Raw genomic sequence first — 21,359 nt, 5'->3', positions numbered from 1 at the left:
TGCATCTTCCCCCTGCACCCTCTTGCTTCCTCACTTCCTCACTGTGAGCTTCTGACCTGGGTTCCCCTGTAGCATCTGCAGTATAACAGAGGATGGGAGGGAGTGGGCCTAGGAATTTAGGACAGGAAGTGAAGATGAAGGAATCCCAGTTGAATTGTGGTGGGTATTTCAGGGAGGCAGAATGGAATCATGCCAGGGTTCAACTCTGACTTTTGAGTGATGAGGAAAGGTTGAGGAGATCTCTGGAGAGGCAGCCGGAGCAGAAAATCACAAAAAGGGTAAAGGGAAAATGGGGCTTTTGCAGACCTCAGGAGTAAAATAGGTAAGTAGCAGAGGTGCATTGTCTCGTTGATGGATAGGGAGATAAAATTAATGATCTTAAAATGATTAAGAGCTGCTGAGCTGCTTTTTCTTTAATCCCGTCGAACAAGAAATGAGGGGATAAAAAAAGTATGGAGAATAAGGAAGTGCATTATCCTTCTGTCTAAAGTCCTTATCTGGCTCCGGTAATTATAGTATCCGAGCTCCTCACAACTCGTAATATATTTTTCCTCTAACCCTCCCGGTGAGGCAAGGAAGTGCTATCATCCCCCTCTGTAGCATGGGGAAATTGAGGCACAGACTAAGTGACTTGCCCAAGGTTAGTCTGAAGTAGAATAGGGAATTGAGCCAGGATCTCCCAAGTCCCAGGCTAGCGCACTAACCATTGCACCAGCCTCCCTCTATGACACAAAAGATCTGGTTAAGTAAAACTTGAGGGGTAAGTGGATGCTAGAGAGAGAACTCGGCCGGCTTGGGGGAAACACTCGTTTCTTGGAGGGATTTGGTTGAGAGGCAGGGGAAGAATGCCAGCCTGGCACCGACCTTCCTGAGGTAGAGAGCAGCGATTGCCCTCTGGCAAACCTGCATCCCGTGAGATTGCTGCTGCCATCTCTCTGACAGCAATGGCCTCTCCATCGGTAGGACAAACACAAACACACCGTCTGGAGGGGACGGGGAAGGATTTTTTTTATGCCATGTGCTGCCCCTGCCCCAAACTGCAGCCCGTGAGGTTTATGTGGCTTCCAAGGGGTGTCTGCTTGCCCCTTTGTATTGCTCTGATTTTCCTCTGCTTTAAATCTGTCGCCCTCCCAGGCCTGTGCAGGGGCAGATCCCCTGGCCTTGGCCTTCCAGCCCCCATGGGGCCAAGCCCTTGTGCCCACCCCCTATTGGCTCCCCTGGCCTGCCCCCCATCTATGGAATCCCAGAGGGCACAGATCCTGGGTGGCTCCCACCCTCGTCCCCCAGCTACGGCTCCCTGGTGGGGTCAGTCTGCCCCACGCTTGGCAGAGCGCCAGGGGCCCTGGCTAAGAGCAAGTGCCTCTCTCGCCCCCTGCAGCGGCAGGCACATCCCCTGTGATGCCCCATTCACTGGCCCCTGGAAAGGGTTTGGGTCTTGGTTCAGTCCGAATGGCATGAATGTCCAGTGTCACCACCCCATGGGCACTGACTGGGCCCCTGGCTGGCAGAGAGACCAAGGATTGGATGGGCCCTGGGGACCGAGCCCTCATCTGTGTGCGGGAATGGTGGGATGCCTTCCTACCCCTGTTTTAGGGGGGACCCAGAAGCCTCGTTCTCCAGGGCTGGGCATCAGGCCCCAATCCCAGCACTAAATCCACTAAATAATTAAAAGAAGGAAAATTCGTGGGTTTGAATTAAAAAAATTGGAATTGGTGGTTGCCATGGGAACATGCTTTCATCTCCAGCCTAGGGCTGTGGGAGGAGCCTCCCAGAAAGGGGTGGGACCTTGACTCTGAATTTCTTGATGGAAGGTGGTGAGTTTTCAAATGAATTTTGGAAAAAGAAAAGGAGTACTTGTGGCACCTTAGAGACTAACAAATGAATTTTGTGGCTTGGGATGTGTCGGGGACATGGCTGGGGAGGGGGAGGAATGGTCTCTTCTTTCCTCCACTGATTTGAACTGTGATCTTGAGGGCAGTCCCTTCCAATGGGATTGTTAAATGCTGGTGATCAGTGTTGTGGGGTGGGAAGGCATGTGTGGACCGATCTAGGGGTTTGTATGGCTCCCATTGACGTAGGATCTGAGCCCCTCACGGTCATTAACAGACTCAATCCTTGCCGTGAGGCAAGAGAGTATTATCCCTATTTCACAGATCTGGACGCTGAAGCACAGAGCAGGGTGGGGGAAGTGACTCTCCCAAGGTCACACAAGGAGCTGTAGGCAGAGCTGGGAATTAAACTTGGGTCTCTTGAGTCAGAATCCAGGCCCCATCCTCCCTGGGACTCAACCACCCCCAGCTGCTTCCTCCTCAGGGGTGAACAGACTGCGAGGGGAAGTGTATGAGATGTGTGGAGTCAGGGGCAGGACCAAGGAACAGACTGATTTGGGGGGGAGGGGGACAGAAGGGGAAAAGGGACAAGAGACTGAATTGTCTAGAGGAGATGAGTTCAGCTCTTAGTTATGTTGCTTCCCTGAGGGGTATGCTTCATGGTCTGGTCTCCGTTAGTAAATATCAAAACTGTGGGTTCAAATTCTTCGGTGGTACCTGTGTAACTCTGCCGGGGGTGCCCCATTGCCCTTGTACCTTGGGGGGTTACACCAGCGTGACCTGTGGGAGAATCAGTCCTCCATAACTATTCCAGTGTGAGAGTTCTGATTTCTGGGACGGTCGTTTAGTTCTCAGCAGGGGTGATGTTATAGCAAACCCTGTCCTGGTGAGGTTTGAACCCAGGATCCTCAGTGTTCAAGTGAGGTCCTCTACCACATCACCTGAAGGCATGATCTCTATTAGCTGGCAGCACTAGTAAGCTGTCATCCTCTATGCGGGCCACATGCTAGATGTGATACTCTTTTCACAAGCAGGTTATGCTATTACTTAAGATCATTTTTCCAGCCCCAGTGTAAGAGGATTCTGACTCTTTCTCTTGAGACAGGCAGGCTGAGGAAATTCAAGGGACGCTGTCAACAGAAAACTCATATAAATGTATCCTAATGTCTAAACACATTAGCGATGTTCACAGTTGATGCTGTTTGGTTAATGTTCTCTTGCATCTGACTGAGCATGGGACAGGGAAATTCACCTGGCCAGTTGTACAATCTGTTTCTAGCCTTTCACCCTCGAACTGCGTCCCATTCTGGTGTCTGTGCTTTAAATCAGATGGGGGGTGGGGAGTAAAGTGGTCTCAGAGAAGATCTACTAGGTCTGAGTGAGAGCTAAGAGGGTCAATCTGTTCAGTCTAACAAAGAGAAGGTGGCTTGATCACTTGTATCTATAAATACACTAGGAGAAGATTTCTGATAGCAGGGGCTCTTTCATCTGGAAGATGAAGGCAAGACAATTCATCAGTTGGAAGTTGATGCTTGACAAATACAAACTGGGAATAATAAAGAGCAAATTTTTAACAAGAAGTGGAATTGACCGTGGAAACAGCTTTCCAAGGGATGCAGTGAATCCTCCATCGCTTGGAGTCTTTAAATCCAGGCGAGATGTTTCTTTCTAAAAGATCTGCTCTTATTCCACTACAGTTTGTTGGGCTGGGTGCAGGCATTACTGGGTGGAATCCCCTGGCCTGGGTTATGCAGGAGTTCAGTCTAGAATGATGATGATCATCAGCCATCCCTTCTGGCCTTAAACTCAGTGCACCTATGAATTGTCTCGCTGCAAGGGAAGATTTTAGAGAGATTTATTTGAAGACCAGTGAAAATTTCCCCCCCAAACTTCTCACCGGTTTTGAAAAGTGGCTGGAGTCATGGCACGGTCCAGGCTGCCCAGTCCTGCCTTAACTGATGGTTGGAGGGGTCAGAGCCTGGTTGATGCTCTGGCTCCAGCTGGTTTTAAAACTGGTTAGAATTTTTTGCGAGGGGTGAAGGAGGGGGCATTTCTGCATGTAGACAGGGCTGGGGTTGATTTAGACCTTGAATTTAGGGGTTGTAAAAACAACGTTGTTACATACCCCAAAGTCCCTAGAAATTAAGAAATTCCAAAGAGAACAGTTTGTTTTTTAAACCTTCCCCTGGAAACCAAACAGTGCAGCATTGTGACAGTGCAAGCTGCTTTGTCAGGCAGTGCAGCCTAGTGCATAGAGCATGGGGACTTGTGGGACTTGGGTTCTATTCCCAGCTATGACCTTTAGCAAGTCCCTTCCCCGTGCCTTAGTTTCCCCATCTGTAAAATGGGGCTGGTGATACTGAGCCTCCTTTATAAAACACTTTGAGATCTGCAGATGAAAAGTGCTAATTAAGAGCTCGATGTTACGTCAGACTTTTGATAGTGTTGAGGAGATCTCCATGGGGCCCTCTGTTCCCATTGTGCCATTCCATCAAGCAGCTCCTCCTTCATGATCCCCTAATGTCCTGTGGTAGTGACAGACAACATGGAAAAATAACCTGAACGTAGCAAATGCCAGTCTGGGTCAGCCCTGAGGTCTATGTAGCATCAGCAGTAGAGGCTGCAGAGGAAGGGTAAAGAACCCACAGTAGCAGTGGGGAGGAAAACTTTTCACCACCATAGGTCTCATCCTGATGTCTAGTAGTTCAGTTTAAACTCTGAAGTACAAGGTTTAATATCCATTCCAGAATTATTGTTGTAATTTAAATTATAGCCCTGGATAGTCTTTATCCATGTGAATGTCCAGGCTGGTTTTGGTCTCAACTTCATGTGGTGGTGAGTTCCACAGGCTAATTGAAAAGTATTTCCTCGTATTGGTTTTGAATTCCTTACCTTTTAATTCTATTTGAGTGTCCCTTGACGCTTGTGGGATGAGACAGGAAGACCAGAAGCTCCTGATCTCCCTTCTTCATCCCAATTATTATTTTATAGATATTTATTATGGCCCCTCTTATTGGTCTCCTTTCCAAAGGTAAACAATCCTTTCAATCTCTCCTCATAGGAGAGTTTGTCCAGGCCCTAGATCATTCTTGTTGCCCTTCTCTGAACCTTCTAATTCTGCAGTATCCTCTTTGATTTGGGGTGACCTGTGCTGCAGACATTATTTCAAATTCAGATGAAGAAAGTCTTTCGTGGGTTGATGCAGTTTAGCGGCTGTAACAAGGAATCGACACTAGCAGTTGCTGAGTATCTCCATCTGCTGATCACAGTTCAGTGTAGCAATGTGGAGTTACTTAAGTACCAGAAGTGAAACTGACTCGAAATGGAGTGAAATTGACCAGCTGTAGTGCCTGTTTTTCCCCTCATTTGTCCATGCTGAAATAACAGCAAAGGTAATAAGTGCGGAGGGATTTATATTAAAAACAAGCTTTAAGTTTAATAAACCCAGGTGCTAGTAACACAAGAAGGAAACATAGTTTTTGTTGTAATGTTTTTTTAAACCAGTAACATCTCTCTAAATCCTCCAGCAAATGTTGGTTTTTTTTACTGAATTTTCTTTAGGAATCCTGAAAAGTTGCTCTCTGCGTTTGGTTTTTCAGGAACTCTTTGAGGGGAGGCGATAACGGCAATAACCATCTCGGCGGCTCCAGCTGAGCCTCCTGCGGGCAGCGGGCGCCAGAGAGAGCAGCAGGGGTAGCAGGAGCCGCAGCCGGACCCGCCCGGGCCCCACCACCACGATGGGCAATGCAACAACGGCCCAGAAGGGCGGCGAGCTGGAGAGCAGTGAGTGCTGGGAGGATCGGGGAGCAGGGAATGGGGGAAAGGGGAGAGCACAGTGCCTGGCGGGGGTGATTGGGGCCCCGGGGGGAGCAGGGAGTGGGGGGATGGGGAGAGCGTGGGGCTTGGTGGGGGGATCGGGGCTCCGGGGGGATGGGGACAGCGCAGGGCCTGAAGATAGGATCAGGGCCACGGGGGGGAGCGGGGAGTGGGAGGAGTACAGGACCCGGGGGGAGTAGGGAATGGTAGGCCTTGTAGGGGGATCAGGGCCCTGGGAGGGATGGAGAGTGTTTGGGGCCTATGTTGGGAGGGGAGAGAGCACGGGGCCTGGGGGGAGGAGTGTGCGGGGGAAGTGGGGAGTGCGGGGGATCGGGGATTGAAGGGTGGGTGAATACGGGACCTGCCCTGCATTAGGAGGTACAGGGCCACGGGTCGTGGGGGCTGGGGAGAGCAGTGTGCCCGGGCCTGGGGGAGCAGGGCTTAGCAGTTCTGGAGAAAGGCCTGCTGAATCCGGGCAGGGTGAGTGTGGAGAGGACAGGCTGCTGAGGGGATCCTCCCTCCACCCTGCCTGGGACACCCAACAGCTCTGTGCTGGCCTGGCTGCATTCCCCCGGCCCCGTGAACCCGTAGCCCTAGAGGCTCTTTCATACCTGTGTGCCCCTGCCCTGTCCCTCCATGCCCCACACTGCTGCACTTTGCTGCTACCTGTACCCCCACCCACCGCACCTCACTGTGTGTCTGGAGGGGTCTGTCTAGGACAGTGGTTCTCAAACTCGGGCTGCTGCTTGTTCAGGGAAAGCCCCCAGCAGTCTGGGCCGGTTTCTTTACCTGCTGAGTCCACAGGTTCAGCTGATTGCAGCTCCCAATGGCCGCGGCTCCAGGCCAATGGGGGCTGCGGGAAGCGGCAGCCAGTATGTGCCTCGGCCCGCACCACTTTTACAAACCTATGTTTGTAAATATACATAGTTTTGGGGCTGAAAATGATTGCAATTCTCTCCTGTATCAGCATGTGTTTGTGATGTGAGCATCCGAGCTGGCTTCCTGCGTTCCTTCTGGTTAAGAATGGGATGGGTTTCTATTATTTGTATTACAGTAGCATGTGATGACTTGATCCGTAGCCCTCCGACACCTGGAAAGAGTCTCTGCCCTAAAGAGCTTTGAATCTAAAGAGAGCAGACAGACAATGGAGGGATTTGTAGCCCCATTTTACAGACAGGGAGCTGAGATGAAATGACTCAGCCAAGGTTGCGTGAAGTCGGTGTCCAAACTGGGAATGGAACCCAAATCTCCCGAATCCCAGTCCCCTGCCTTTACCACAAGGCCGTCGGTCTGAGATCCCAAAGCCAGCCAAGACCACCGTGATCATATCATCCGGTGTTCTTCAACCTGTAGTCGGCAGACTCCTGGGGGTCTGCAGTCAGTGTCTAAGATTTCCAAGGGGTCTGCACCTCCATTTGAAATTGTTTAGGGGTTCGCAAATAAAAAAGGTTGAAAACCACTGGGCTAGTCTGACCTCCAGCATGGCACAGGCCATAGGACTTGCCCGTTTGACTTAGAGCAGATCTCTTAGAAAAGCATCCACATTTGTTTTGAAAATTGCCTGTGCTGGAGAATCCACCACAGCCCCTGGTAAACTGTGACAGAAAGCTTGCTGTAACTTAGGGAGTGGAGGATTCTGTGCAGAGCCTAGATCTATATTTCATGCTGTCTCTTGCCTCCCCCGCCCCCCCTTGGTGTGTTACATCTTCCCTTTTCTCTGCGTGTTCACAGACCCAGCTGGCTGCTGTTGGGGGACCAGAAGCAGGGTTAAGGGGGGCGAGATGTGTATGTTCTACACCTGCAACTGCTTGGGTGGGCTTCAGTTGTTCAAAGATCATGAGTCTCTGCGGTGGCTTCTGAAGCGGGGTGACTTGCCTGCTAGGCCAAAATGAACCTATCTGGGTTAAATGGCCTGTACTGCCAGTGGTGCCTCCTTGGGTGCACAGGGCTGTTCAGGCAATGAACATTCAATGCTTCCCTGATGCACCCACTTCTGGGGTGGAGCAGGGATGCCACTGCTGAAATGAACAACTAATGAGTTTCAGGCTGCCAGAGCAGACAAGCCCCTAGTTAGACCGGGTATACCAAGTGGGGCTCTCACTGGTGCTGCCCCATGAGGCTGACTGCCCTGGGGTCACCATCTGTGGCCAGGCCACGGTGCTCCAATTGCTGAGGAGGGCAAAATGCCATCTGCTGTGTCCGTTTGTCCCTCCTGCTGCTGCTCGTTGCTGGCTGCAGCTAGATGATTTTTAATGAGCACGCTGGAATATTTTAAACCTTTTGTGCTGAGCCTGCAGGACCCGCCACCTGAGATGGCAGAGAATTCCCCTGGTCCTGCCAAAGCTGCACCTATACAAGGTTAACCCTTTGGGCGCCGCTCTCGCCAGCCTGTCGGATTGGCACGTGGGGGGGGCAGCCCCTTGGGTGTGCAGACTCAGCTACATATCTGTTACCCCACCCCAATCAGCCAGTTAATTCCCTCTGCTGGTGCCTTCGGACAGGGCTGGCAAAGGAATTGTTCTGACCTGAACAGCTTGAGCACCCCAGGTTCCATGGAAAGGGGTTTAGACTCCAGCTCTGGAGGACGGGCACTGATGGCCTGCTCCAGTCCCTTCCATGGAGAGTGGCTTCCAATCAACCCCCTTTTAGGTGCTGAGTGTGCAGCAGCTGGTGGAGACCTTCCTGCCCAGCTGTTCAGCTGATCTGCTCTAGGCTTCCATTCACCCAGGCACAGCTCAAATAAGCTGATCGTGTTGCATGCGGGAGCAGCACTGGCCTCAGCTGCCCCAGCTGGCTGTACTGACAAAGACCAGATGAGTCAGGAAGATCAGACTCTCAGCCCTCCAAGCTGGGAGTCCTGACTGCTAGTAGCCCCGCTCAAACCCACTGCAATGTGAAAGGTGTTTGACAGGTATCAGTCCAATTCCCAGAGGGAGGGGCCTCCCCATCACAAAACCATCTCCCTCCCATCTGGGAACTGTGGGGAGACCCCAGCCCACCCCCAGTCCCATGCCTGTAAGGCCTGAAAGGGGCTTGAATGGGAGCCCAGAACATAATCTGCCCCTCACCAGCCTCTCTCTCCAAAAGGGATAGGAGCAGCTAACATGGCCTTTCCTCTTATGCAGTGAGTGGGGGCTGGGATGGGGTGTGTGTGTTTTTGTTTTTGTTTGTTTTTGGAATGGGGGCTGGGACTCAGGACGCCTGGGCTCTAGTCCTGGCTTGGAGAGGCAGCATGGTCTAATGGTGAGAATGAACCCAGGAGTCCTGTCTGTCTAGCTGGATTCTGTGATGGGGAGGTCTCTCCCTCTGGGAATTGGACTGAGACCTGCCAAATTAATTTCACATTGGACGGTGTTTGAATACTGCCCTAGAGATACTGTAGATCACAGCCACCACCCCCCAATCCTCCTGAGATGTGGGAGCTGCTGGGCCAGGTTCCATGGGATTCCACCCTCCTGTCCTGCCGCATGGGCCCGTGTGCCGAGATCCCCGGGGAGCGCCAGTCGCCCAGTGGCTAGCTGCAGCAGCTGATGGAGCAGCCGAAAGCAGATGTGGAGCAGGGAGCCGATGCCTTTAAGGGCTTTGTGTGAACCTGGCGGTGTGCCCAGCCCTGGCTCTCCCTCCCTCCCATGGGGCGCTTTCTGAAACAATACCTAGCGCGCTCCTCACCGGAGCAGACTGAGCCCTGAGCCTGGGAAACGACAGGAGCGAAGCCGGCTGCTTCCCACGCTGCTACCGTCCAGAAATTTCTCCCCCGGAGATCCTGTTTCCACCCCTTAAAGGGTCCCAGAGGTCTGGTTGGAAGCCGTGCAGCCATGGGGGAGCCTCGGGTGGCATAGATAAGGAGGGCAGCCTGAATCAGAATCCCGGCGGCCAGGAGCCAAGGTCTGCATTACCAGGGGCAGCGGCATGGAGCTCAGATCCAGCGACCTTCGTGGGATTGAGGAAGGCTCGGATTTCGACTTCCAGTTCTGGATCCAGCTCTTCCTCTGGGTGCACTTGTTCGGCCGGCTGGTCCATTACCTCCTCCGCACCTTTGGGGGGCTGACCCAGTAGCCCCGTTGTCCATTGCATCCACGGTGAGCAGCTTCCTTTCCAGATCCCCCCCTGCCTTCTGCCTGCAGAGTCACCGTCTCTGCAGACCTCAGCTGCTTGGAAATTGAGACTCGCAAGAAAGGGCCTTCCTCCTTCCCCATCCCACCCTCTTGCTTCTCCCCCGGACCGCTACCTGGCTCTCTTTGGCTTCCGCTGACAGTGGCTTCCTGCTCCCAAGGGCAAGGAGCGCAGCAACGCTTGTTTGGGAAAGACGAAGTAAAGAAACCTCCAGGCGACTAGTCCTGGGTCCCTCCCCTGACGGCGGTCGGTACCACCTGGGGCTGCGCGGCACGAGAGTCAAACCCTGTGGTGCTTCGAGATCTCCTCCCTGGGGTGCTGCTGTGGGGGCCGCCAAGGGTTTCCGAATGTGAGTCTCTTTGAACGCCGCTTGGAGAGCCACCTTCGATGTACTGCCACCCCCTGCTGTTCATCTCTGCAAGTGGGGCCCCCAGCAGTGGATTTAAGGACCTGCACCCCTCTGACTCAGGCCTCACAGGAGCCACAAGCCCACCCCCAGCCCCCCCCCCATTTCCTTTGCAGCCCCAGTGGCTTGGCCTGGGGGACACTGAACTTGTAGGATGGTGTTTTTTCCAGGGGTCTGCCCCCAATGCATGCAGGATCGGCCGTGAAGCCAGAGGGAGCCTCTCACGCTGCTTTCGGCCCAAGGATTTGAGAGGAGCGGAGACCCAGGGCGCTGTTTTAAGCCCTGCTGTGTTGGTGTTTCCCCTTCCACTGGCCATTGTCCCATGAGTTCTGATGCAGGATCTGTCCTCCCCTCACCCTCCAGGAAGTGAAACTGACTTGGCTGGCTGTGTAAGTGACCAGACTCCCCCACTCCAGCTCCGTTTCCGCCACCAGGGAAGCCAACTCTCCAGACAGAGGTGGGAGAGAAGAGACCATTTCCAAGTCCGTGGGTCTTTCCCGCTTGGGAATGTGCATGGATGTGACTGGCTGGTCCTGAAGAGTCGCGTGCTGGTCTCTGAGTTGACAGCCACGCTCTTGGGCTGCTGCAGGGCGGGGGAGCTGTTGGATGGAAATTCTCTCTCCGGGTTAGAAGTCAAGAGCAATCAGCTCAAACCCCCTATCTCTGTCGGGAGTTGAGGAGTTTTGCTGAGGCTTGGGGCTGTTCCTGTAGTCCCTGATCCTGCTGTCTTCTCTGCTGCTGGGTAATGACCAAGGCTGTAGGATTCCTGGATCAGGGCCGAGCTTCGCGTCGACTCTGGTTGTGAGAGCCGGGGAGAGAGGGAGATAAATAAATGAAGGGAAACATGAGCCATGGAGCAGAAATGACCTGCCCCAACCCCAGCAGGAACAAAGGCGCTAATATGTCACTGCTTCAGAAGCTGGAGAGCCTGGCTGGGCGGATCTTCTACTGGGGGCCGCGCAGCGAGACAGCCCATGTGTCTGAGCACACTGCCTCCTGGAATGAGCAGAGTGAGTTGGGATGGGAGCCCTGTTGGTAGGACCATGTGCAGCCCCAGATCCTAGGGGGTCGAGCTGCCGTGATTCAGTGCTGGGGAAGAGATGCAGCATCTGAGTCCTAGTGGGGATGCGGGGGGGTCCCTGTGATGCAGGCGCCATTGAAGTTTGTGGTGGCTTCTGTGGGAAAATCAAGGATTGAGTCTGGTCTGCCCAGTTCCCCCCTGGAAAGGTTCCCTGAGGGGCAGGGTCGAGGTGAGGGGGAAGCTCACTCAGTGGATGAGGCCTTAGGAGCTCTCGGTTCCCAGTCAACGCTGGCAGGAGGTTGACATCAAGGGACTCGTCTTCCTGCCATTCCTGAGCCATCAGCCGTGTTGCGCCAGCCACGTGAGCCTCTTGCCATGCTAAGGAGCTTATGGTGGCACCGTGGAGGTGTGGGGTGGGACGTGGGCTCTGGAGATGGCAGCTCTTATGTCAGGAGGGCTGAACCCGCCAATCCGAGTGTGACTTCTCTCCTCGCTGAGTGTCTGCGCCAGGCGTCCAAACCAGTTTATGCGGCGTGCGCTGCTCCATCGGCTCTGGCTGTTCTGCCAATGGTAGCTAATCTCCACACACACACAAACCCTCCGAAGGGAGAGATTATCTTCGTTTTGTGATGGGGGGAAACTGACCTGCACAGAGGGGAAGTGACTTGCCTAAAGACTTGCAGACTTGGGGACGGAGCTGGCTATGGAACCCAGGAGTCCTGGCTCCCAGTCTTCCATACTGGTTAGAGCAGGGCCTGGGTGTCAGGACTCCTGGGTTCTGTCCCCAGCTCTGGGAAGGGAGTGGGGTCTGTGGATTCTTCTCTTCCTCATTACTCCCTGTCTGTCTTTCTTCCTCTCTCTATTCCCACTCTCCCTCCATTCCAAAGGCCAGTCCCTGGGGTGTGGCACTTCCCGTTCCCCCCACTGCACCTGGGAAGCTGCAGGCCAAACGCCTGGTCCTTGATCGCTGCAGATCTTTGGTGTGGGTGGGAGGCTGGGCGCTCGGATCCCTTTGCCCTGAGTGGCACGAGGACCCACTGGCTCCCCTCCGTGGGATAGTCATGGCTACTTCCCCGTGCTGCTGGGACAGATTTGTGCCCTCTTATGTATCACTTACACTTCTTCTCTGACATCCTGTCTCACTCTTTCCTTCTCATCCACTTTCACTTCCTCCTTCTCTTTCATGCTCCCTCTTTCTTTCCCTCATTTCCTCCTTTTATTCCTCCCTTCCCCAGCACTTAGCAGCTGCTACTCGGGCTAATGTGGAGACTAAAGACCTTGATCTTTCTTGGGTGCCCAGCCATGACTCTCAGAGATGAAAACTCCCCCCTGCTCCCTATTTGCAACCTGTCAAGTGTTACCTGGGTGTTGATCAGCTTGTATTCTTGAATTAACTGCACAGCCGCTTGGGTCAAGGTCACATCCCCACTCCATGGCCCGGGCTGTAGTTTTGGGTGGGTAGGATTCCCATGGGGGATCTGGAAGTCCCCACGCGACCCTCAGTGGCTCTGCTCCCTCTACTGGGGGCTCTGCGCTAGCTTGGCGGGGGAGTGGAGGGGGGGATGTGGGGAATGAGCTATCTCTGACCCGCCCGCCAATCCCAGGCACGCGCTGGAAGTTCAAACAAGGTTGTAACAATAGTGCCTTGGCAGGGCAGCCAGGATTAAAATAGCAGATTGTAAAGCACCTGGTGCCAGCGGCTTCTCTAGCACCTTTAACCCTCTGCTGTCTCGGCCTTCTGAGCACTGCCTCCAGGTCCAGTGGGCATGGTGTGGGGGGCAAGCTTGGACTTCTTGATAGCCTTGTGAGTAAGGACTATACGCCATAGTTTGGTAGCACCAGGAGTCGGGACTCCTGGGTTCTCTCCCTGGCTCTGGGAGGGGAGAGGGGTCTAAAGTGGTTAGAGCAGGGGGGCTGGGAGCCAGGACTCCTGGGTTTGTTCTCTTGATCTTAAGGTACTTCTGAGGGCCCATCACTATAGCATCTGAGCACCTCAGTCAATGCATTTATCCTTACAACCTGCCTGTGAGGCAGGGCTATCATCCCCAGTGTACGAATGGGGAACCTGAGGCACAAAGCAACATCTCCAGGGTCTCATGGCAAGTCAGTGGCAGAGCCAGGACTAGAACCCAGGTCTCCTGATTTCCAGGCCAGGGTCTGATCCACTGGTTGGCACTGATTCTGCCCACTTCTCTGACCCAGCAGAACAAGGCAATGATCAGAGCATCAGGGGTTTCCTCTGCTTTGCGTTGTGGGCACCGCTGCAGAAGCTCCTGGGTGGAGCATCAGCAGTTAGCAAACCCATGCTGGGTCTGGAAATGGTCAGGAGGGAGTAGGAGGTGCCCTGCGGGGCTGTTGCCTTCTTTGCTAGCTGCTGCCTGTTAAAGGGGATGGACCCTCCCTGTGGTTAGTTACACCACAGCCGCCCATCCAGCTGCAATTTGGAGTAATTGTTCACTGGCTGGAGGTGAGGAGACTCCTCATAGATCACTGTCTCGTCGCAACCAAATCTCCCTCTGTAGGTTCCCGCCCGCCTCTTTGTCTCAGACATCCAGGCTTCAGTATTGTTTCCCTTAGTTAATTGCACACTATATCAGCAGCCCTGGCCCTCCCAGCTGAGAACCCCAACAGGTCTGCCATCCCTGCGCTGTCTGCCCTGGAGGGACCCTCCCGGTGGCTGGGGCAAGGGGCCCCTGGTGCCAGACCCTGCTCCCTCCTCATCTGAGGCTGCTACTGGACTGGCACTAGAAATCGGGACAACTCCCTCTAGGACCCAGGCCAACGGCCCCTGTATGAAACCAGTTTGCATCTCAAAGTGCCCTGGAGTTAAAATAAATTGCACTGCCCACCTAGAGCCTGATTCCCACCTAGGATCCGGGTAGCAAAGATGTGCAGCCTCATCGCTCCCTGTGGGAAATGCTGAGTATCAGATGTTTTAGAAATGTGTGCCAAGTAATGGAAAATAACAGTACAAGAGATAAAGGACAAGGCCAGAAGATTTTGGCTGGACTGAGGACTAATGATATAAGCAGCACCTGAGAGTCTTTACTACCACAAGATAATGGAACCCAAAGATAAGAATGATGAGAACATTGGGTGATAAACAACAGAAAAGGAATAAACAAGTGCTGTATATATATTGCTGTGGGAAGGGAAATAAAGTGCTTTTTACCAGCAACTGTGTCAGTTGTCCTGTAAGCCAGCCTGCTAGCAGCAACAAATGATGACCCCGACGTGATAGAATTCTGTGAATTTGATACCATGGACAGAGGAAGAAATAGCAGGGACTGCCGCTGCCGGTGTCCTCCGTTTGGGTGAGGAACCGGGACACCCAAGAGGCGGGGGAGCTCCCACTGGAAGGTGAGCGGTGGGGAATATCTCTCATAATGGGAGCGGCAGCATCAGCAGATGAGCAGGCCGTGTTTAAGGTCTTAAGCAATCTGCTTAATAACCAGGGAGAAAAATTTTCCCCAGAAGCTCTTCAAAAATTGCTTCGGTGGGGAAAGCGACGGGGTGTCCTGGTTAATGCAAAGAAAGTGTTTGACTCCTCGGTGTGGAAAACAGTGGGGGAAGACCTGTGGGACTTTGTGGGGGTCGGAAATAAAGAGCTGCTGCCTTGAGCCCTATCTGGCGGACTGTTCATCGAGCCGTTACCACCGCAGCGGCTCAGGCAGGGGCGCGTATTGCCTTACGTGAGGCATTAGAATCATCAGTGAAAGGGGCCTTCACGGTAGGAGCGAAAGACTTTTTTGGTAAAACAACGCCTATGATTCCTTTGGCGCCGTTGGACCCCAGTGAGGTACCGTTGCCCTTGAAGGATGACGACTCAGATCGGGGCGAACCGATGGCCGTGGATCAGCCTGTGTCGGGGGAATTGTCATCGGGCAATCCAGAGAACCCGTTACAAGGGGGGTCAGGATTGCCGCCCGCGGTTGTGCCACCAGCCCCTCCCCGACACGTTCGGATTATTGACTTGCCTAAAACTGGAGAGTTTGATAACTTGACGCAGGACCAGATAATTTGGTGGTTATATAAGGAAGGTATTGCAGCTCAACAGATGATGGATGAGCTGGATAGAAAGGAAAACAGACCGCAAGGATCGTCACGATCGCAACTGCTACAACAGTTTCAAGAGCACGGCATACCTGACCCCTCACGTTTGCCCCATATTTGTAGGTTGTGTGGGTATTATGGTTGTACGGAGCACCTCACTCCCGAGGGAGGGTTGCAACCGACAGCAGAGGAAGAATATCGCAAAATTTATGCCCCCGCTACGCAACCAGTTCAACCAAAAGTGAAAACTCCGCCACCTACGTGTTCTTCAATTGGACGAGGGCAAGAAGAACGGGGGACGGGGGTGATTTGGAGGGATGGGGGGGGAGCGGGATCTCCTGACCCAATTAAGCGCTGGCATGGATTGATAAAGGATGCTATAATTGAAGGGGAATTTTTGGATGCCATGCCGGCTACTTTCCCGGTATCGGTATCAAGGGAGGGGGTTAAATCTTGGGTGCCGTTAGACTGGAAATCGATGAGGGAGGCTCAGAAAGCTATTGTGGCATATGGCTTGAAAAATCCGTATGTACAAGCGTTATTAGAACAAATATTCTCGGGGCAAGTGATGTGTCCCTTTGACGCCCAGAAATTTGCAGACATGTTGTTAACACCCACACAGAGATTATTATGGAAGGATTCATGGAGAAAAAAGGCTGAGCACGCGGCAGTGCTTAATTTAGATAGACCCCGGGACGACCCTCTCCAGGTAGCATCAATAGACATGTTGTTGGGACAGGGGCGATTTGAAGAGCCTCAGCTACAGGCGCGATTGGTACCCCAAATATTACAACAGTCTCAGCTTCTAGCATTGGAGGCATTCAAAGAGCTCCCTGATTTGGGCACCCCTTCACCTCCCTATTTAAAAGTCACACAGGGAGTGGGCGAATCTTTTGCCCTCTTTTTGGACCGCCTAAGGACGGCATTGGATAGGGCCCCTAATTTAACACCAGACACCAGATCAGCATTGGGGGTAGATTTAGCCCTTCAAAATGCTAACCCCACGTGTAAGAAGATTTTGGTGACCTTACCAAAATCGGCCTCCCTAGTCGACATGATTGAAGCCTGCACTCGTGCCCCCTTGGTGGAGGAGGAGGATAAGGCAAAGATTCATGCACGCGCCTTGGCGGTAGCCTTGAATACCTCCAAGTCGAATTGGCGTAGAGGAAAGGAGGGGGCGTGTTATTAGTGTGGAAAGATGGGTCATTTAAAACGAGATTGCCCCAAGAAAAGAGGTCAGACTAAAGCCCCTTTTTTGTATTTGGGACTTCAGATCACTGACTGCACCGTACGCCCCCAGCAGTTGAAAATCTCTCCTCATGTGCGCACACTATATGATGCACAGAAACTGCTAGGTGAACTGCAATGGCTTCGCCCCCTTTGTGGCATCACAAATCAGGATATAATTCCTCTTCTTCCCTTATTAGAAGGGGGGAGAGCCCCTGGAGATAAACGACAACTGTCGGTACTACAGAAGCAAGCATTACAACGAATAGGACAGAAGGTGGGGGAGGGTTATTCCGGGTGATATCGGGAAAACTTACCCTTCGTGGTAGTGGTCTTTAGCCTAGATGCAGTATTGGAAGCGCTATTATTTCAGTGGGATACTAGGGATAAAGACCCCCTAGTCGGTTTGGAATGGATATTTCCACCGTGTAAAAATGTGCGTACGGTAACTTCCAGAATTAAAGCAATAGCCATGCTAATAGTGCAAGCGCGGAAAAGAGTAACTGTAATGACAGGAATTGATCCGCATCAGATTTTGTTGCCATATCCTGTTTATTTCCAGAATGAGGATGTGGGTTATCGATATTGTTATAGTGTTATTGCTTGGGTTACAGGGGGGACTCCTTGTACCCCTAGGCGTGCGAATGACGTATAACCTACGGGAACGTCTAGCATTGATAGCCAATGTCACACACTTTTGTTTGTCTGATTCTGTGGCAGCCGGGGAACTACTGGGCACTTGTCTTGTGCCCATATGTCATCATCCCGAAGAAATTGGCAGTCACACCATGCTTGCAGCTTATGCCAATTTGTCTTCACAGTATTCGAATATGGCAAATTGGGGCCCCGCCAATTACTCCTTGCCCCCTGGGCCCTATCTTTACATACCCTGTACCCAGCCGGGGCAGATAATGTAACGTGTGCGTGAGTGGTTAATTGCACACGCGCAAAAGTACCCATGGGCTGCCAAACCGTAAGTGCCCCCCTTTTGAATTGTACTAATGCGGTGAATGTTTCTTTTAATTATGGACATATTATTTTGCCGTCTGGTTGGTTTTTTACCTGCGGCGAACGAACCTTTAGTTATATTCCTGCCAATCTAAGTCATAATACCTTGTGTTGTCTTAGCCGAATGACCCTTTTGTTGCCCGGAAAGAATCAGCAGCGAAATCGGCGAAGCACGGCCCTGCAAAATACGTGTTCCGCCGATGTTACCTTATATAGTCACTCAGAATATTTGGCTTTGCTGAATGCTGTTGCAGGCATTCCTGGCTTTGCAACTTATTACACGGTGCAAACTTTGAATGCATTAGCTTGTTTTGCTGTTAAAGCGCTTAATGCTATATTACAGGCAATTGCTCTTTTAAGTATGGAACAACAGGAATTAAGAGATGCCATTTTAGATAATCGAGCTGCGATTGATTTTCTATTGCTTAAGCATCCCTGGTGTTGCTATTATGGAAAATGCTTTTAATTTAGAGAAATTAGTGTGTTGGAGTATTAAACAGTTTAATCTAATTTTTGAAATATTAACTGAGTTATTAATCGATGTAGATAGCATTTGCCATGCAGTTTTATATAATAGTGCTGCGAGTGAATTTTTGTTATTAGCACATGGACACGGATGTGAAGATTTTGAGGGTATTCGTTGTGTTAATTTGTCAGATCATTCTCACTCTGTTCATGAATTATTTGCAAAATTAGAACACAATATGGATAACATCATTATAGCACACTCTTTTATTAATTGGTATCTGTATTGGTATAATTTGTTTGTGTGGTCCATATATAGTTCAATGTATGCGTTGGGGAATGTCACGGATGATTCAAGCTGCTTTTTAACAAAAAGGGGGAGATGTGGGAAATGCTGAGTATCAGATGTTTTAGAAATGTGTGCCAAGTAATGGAAAATAACAGTACAAGAGATAAAGGACAAGGCCAGAAGATTTTGGCTGGACTGAGAACAAATGATATAAGCAGCACCTGAGAGTCTTTACTACCACAAGATAATGGAACCCAAAGATAAGAATGATGAGAACATTGGGTGATAAACAACAGAAAAGGAATAAACAAGTGCTGTATATATATTGCTGTGGGAAGGGAAATAAAGTGCTTTTTACCAGCAACTGTGTCAGTTGTCCTGTAAGCCAGCCTGCTAGCAGCAACAGCTCCCCTGACGAACTGACCCTCCTGGTCTGTGCTCTGTTTCCCCTCTGCAGCCTGGTGACACTGTGGTGGTGGTGGTGGGGGGGGAAGCTCACAGGACTCTAACTGAGAGGAGGGATTTTAACCATCTGAAACAGAGCTGGCTCCTCTCTGACTTTGGGTAACTGAGACTCTGCTTCTTGGCATTAACCCCTTGCTGCCTGCGATGGCCTCTTTCCTCGCCTGCAGGTGGCAAAGCACGCGGGTCTGTTGCCTTGGTGGTGAATATTTAAGCCAGCGGGAAGCTGGATGCTCTGTGGGGGGTTGGGGAGGATGTTGGGTTTCCCGACTGTCATGCCTGGGAGCTCTGCTAGGAACCGCAGCTCCCAGGCATGTGGGAGATCAGGATCTGGAGCAGCTCCCAGGCACTGTGGGAGATCGGGATGTGGAGCAGCTGGGGGCATGAGGTGGACGGGATGTAGCTGGAATCAGAATAGGGCCTGGGGCTGCACTAGTAACGGTTCTTTCATGTGGTGCTTGTAGCTTGCCCCCCGCCATCCTAGTCAGGCGTCATCCCAGTGAAAACCCTCCCCTGGCCAGAAATGGCATCCAATGTGGAAAGCTAGTGGGGCTGAGGCAGGTTGCTAACATGCATCTAGGGCCTAAAATCTAAATCCATGATGGCAGGTGATGATGCTGGGCTAAGAGGGAGGACGGAGGGGAGTGGAACAAGCCCATGGGGGAGCTGTCAGCATGTTCGTTCTTATCGGACAATCATCGCTGGGGCACGCAAGGGCGGAATCTGTGTGGGTTTTAACCCCGGTGCCATTCTCCCTCCCTGAGTTTTCGCCTGTAGCTTCAGGATCTCTTTGTTGTTGTACAGTGTCCTTAAACAGCTGCCCTGTTTCACCCCAGAGGTGGCTGCATTTTGGTGGTGGATGAAATGATCCTTGTAGTGACCACTTTTAAAGCACTTAGTATTGGCTGCTGTGGAAGCTTTGCCTTCAGAAGCCCTGGCCCCCTGTCAGTTACACTCAAGTTACAGACAAATGAGCCTGCTTTTAAATTCTGGCTGCGTTCCAAGGTGACCTGTCCCTGTAAACCTCTCATCTGCTCTTCACCATTCATGCCCTTTGCGCCTCTGGGGCGTGGTGAAATGTGATGAATCAATTTCACTTTGTTTCTGATTTCTCCAGTGTTGATTGGCAGAGGCTGAGGGCCCAACACTGGTTTTGGGGGCGGAGACTTTAAAGTTTTGTCAAACCAGCCCCTCTCCCCCAAATAGGGGGAAAGTTGTGTGACGTTTTGTAACCCCGGCCTTGTGCAACTCAATTTTTTTTCTTACGGGCCTGGCCCTGATCCTGCAACAGGATTTCAGAAACAAGCCTAATCTGTCCTTTATAGGTTCTTATTCTGCTCTTATTACCCCAGTATCTGAATGCCTTCCAGTCGTACATTAAATGATGTGACTTCACATCTGTCATGTGGCTTGTTCTGTCATCTTCTCCCTTGAAGGAATAGTGAGGGCAGTGGAGTGTCTTGTCGTTTTAGAAGTTCTGGTAGGTCAAAGAAACGCGTCTGGATTTGGGATGGTCCCTGGTTCATGTGGCAGGTAGTTCCACAATCTACAACCAGACCCTGAGGAAACTCTGTCTCCTGCACAGGTGAACTTCACAGTGGTGGTAGGTGCCATTTTACCAATGAAAAAGAGTTGTCAGCCATTATCTTTCTGCCAAAGTCGTACACTCATTTAGATCTCCCTTGGCGCAGGCCATGGAGGCCTTGAAGATGGGAACAAGAACTTGAACTTGGTTTGAAAGGCAGAGGCTCTAAGGAGAAGCATGAGGTTGGAAACTGCTACCCACAAGCTGGCATGCGTTAGGTTTCTGTAATCACAAATGTTGGGCCTAAAACTTATCAGGTCTCTTTAAGAGCAGTCTGCCCTCTGATTAGGAGACTCAGCTCTCTTCCAGATAACTCTGATTTCTCCTAATTACAGGTCCCTAGAGCCCTGGTGCTGGGCCCTGCTGGGCTCTGATTTCCCTCCAACAGAGAATGGTTTTGTTAACCAGATCTATGGTCCTAAGTGGTCTGACCTCGTGCATTTTCCTTTCTGTGTATCGGGGTTGATCCCTGTCCCAGGTATTCGAATAATACCTCATGCTGCTGCATTGGATACAAGAGAACTGGATGCATTGTGATAAGCAAGAGTGCAGTCTAGCGGTCAGAGTAAGGAATGGGAGTTGGGATTCCTGGCTCTGGGATGGAGAGTGGGAACCAGTGGTTAGAACAGGGGACTGAGAATCAGAACTCCTGGGTTCTATTCCAAGCTCTGGGAGAGGAGTGGAGTCTAGTGGTTGGGGGTGGGGAACTGAGAGTCAGGCTTCTTGGTGCTCTTTTCAGTTCTTCCACTTCCTGTGCAACAGTGGGCAAGGTCATGTCTCCCTGCCTCAATTTCCCTTCCCATAAAAAATGGAATATTTCCTACCTCCTGGAAGGATTAAGGAGTTTAAGGTTTTGCTCAGTTTGTTGAAAGATGGTACAAAAGATTAGCGGTATGAAAACATCTCCATTAGCCAGCTATCCTCTGGTGTTTATCCTGGCGCAGGTCAGTGTGTTAGTCTATTGTGTAATCAGACACAGTCAATTAGTTTCATATGCCAGATTCGTGCCATCTGACAAAACTGACATGAATAGTTTCAAGTGGGACTTAGTTCAAAAATAATTGGAATATTTCAGGATTTGTTTT

At 51.5% G+C, this 21,359-nt stretch overlaps 1 protein-coding gene across 1 annotated transcript in view; it reads left to right on the top strand.

The window, feature by feature from the left end:
- The first annotated feature begins 5,527 nt into the window (after positions 1–5,527).
- Positions 5,528–21,359, top strand: part of LOC119845780 (cAMP-dependent protein kinase catalytic subunit alpha-like) — a 30,113-nt gene continuing 14,281 nt past the window's right edge. The window contains exon 1 of the mRNA XM_043506813.1: positions 5,528–5,612. Within this exon, the coding sequence (XP_043362748.1) occupies positions 5,567–5,612 (46 nt within the window). The 5' untranslated portion in view covers positions 5,528–5,566. The remainder of the gene's footprint in view (positions 5,613–21,359) is intronic.

Source organism: Dermochelys coriacea, chromosome 20, assembly GCF_009764565.3.
Source record: "Dermochelys coriacea isolate rDerCor1 chromosome 20, rDerCor1.pri.v4, whole genome shotgun sequence".
Taxonomy (NCBI): Eukaryota; Metazoa; Chordata; order Testudines; family Dermochelyidae; genus Dermochelys; species Dermochelys coriacea.
This window is presented reverse-complemented; position numbering and strand designations above follow the sequence as displayed.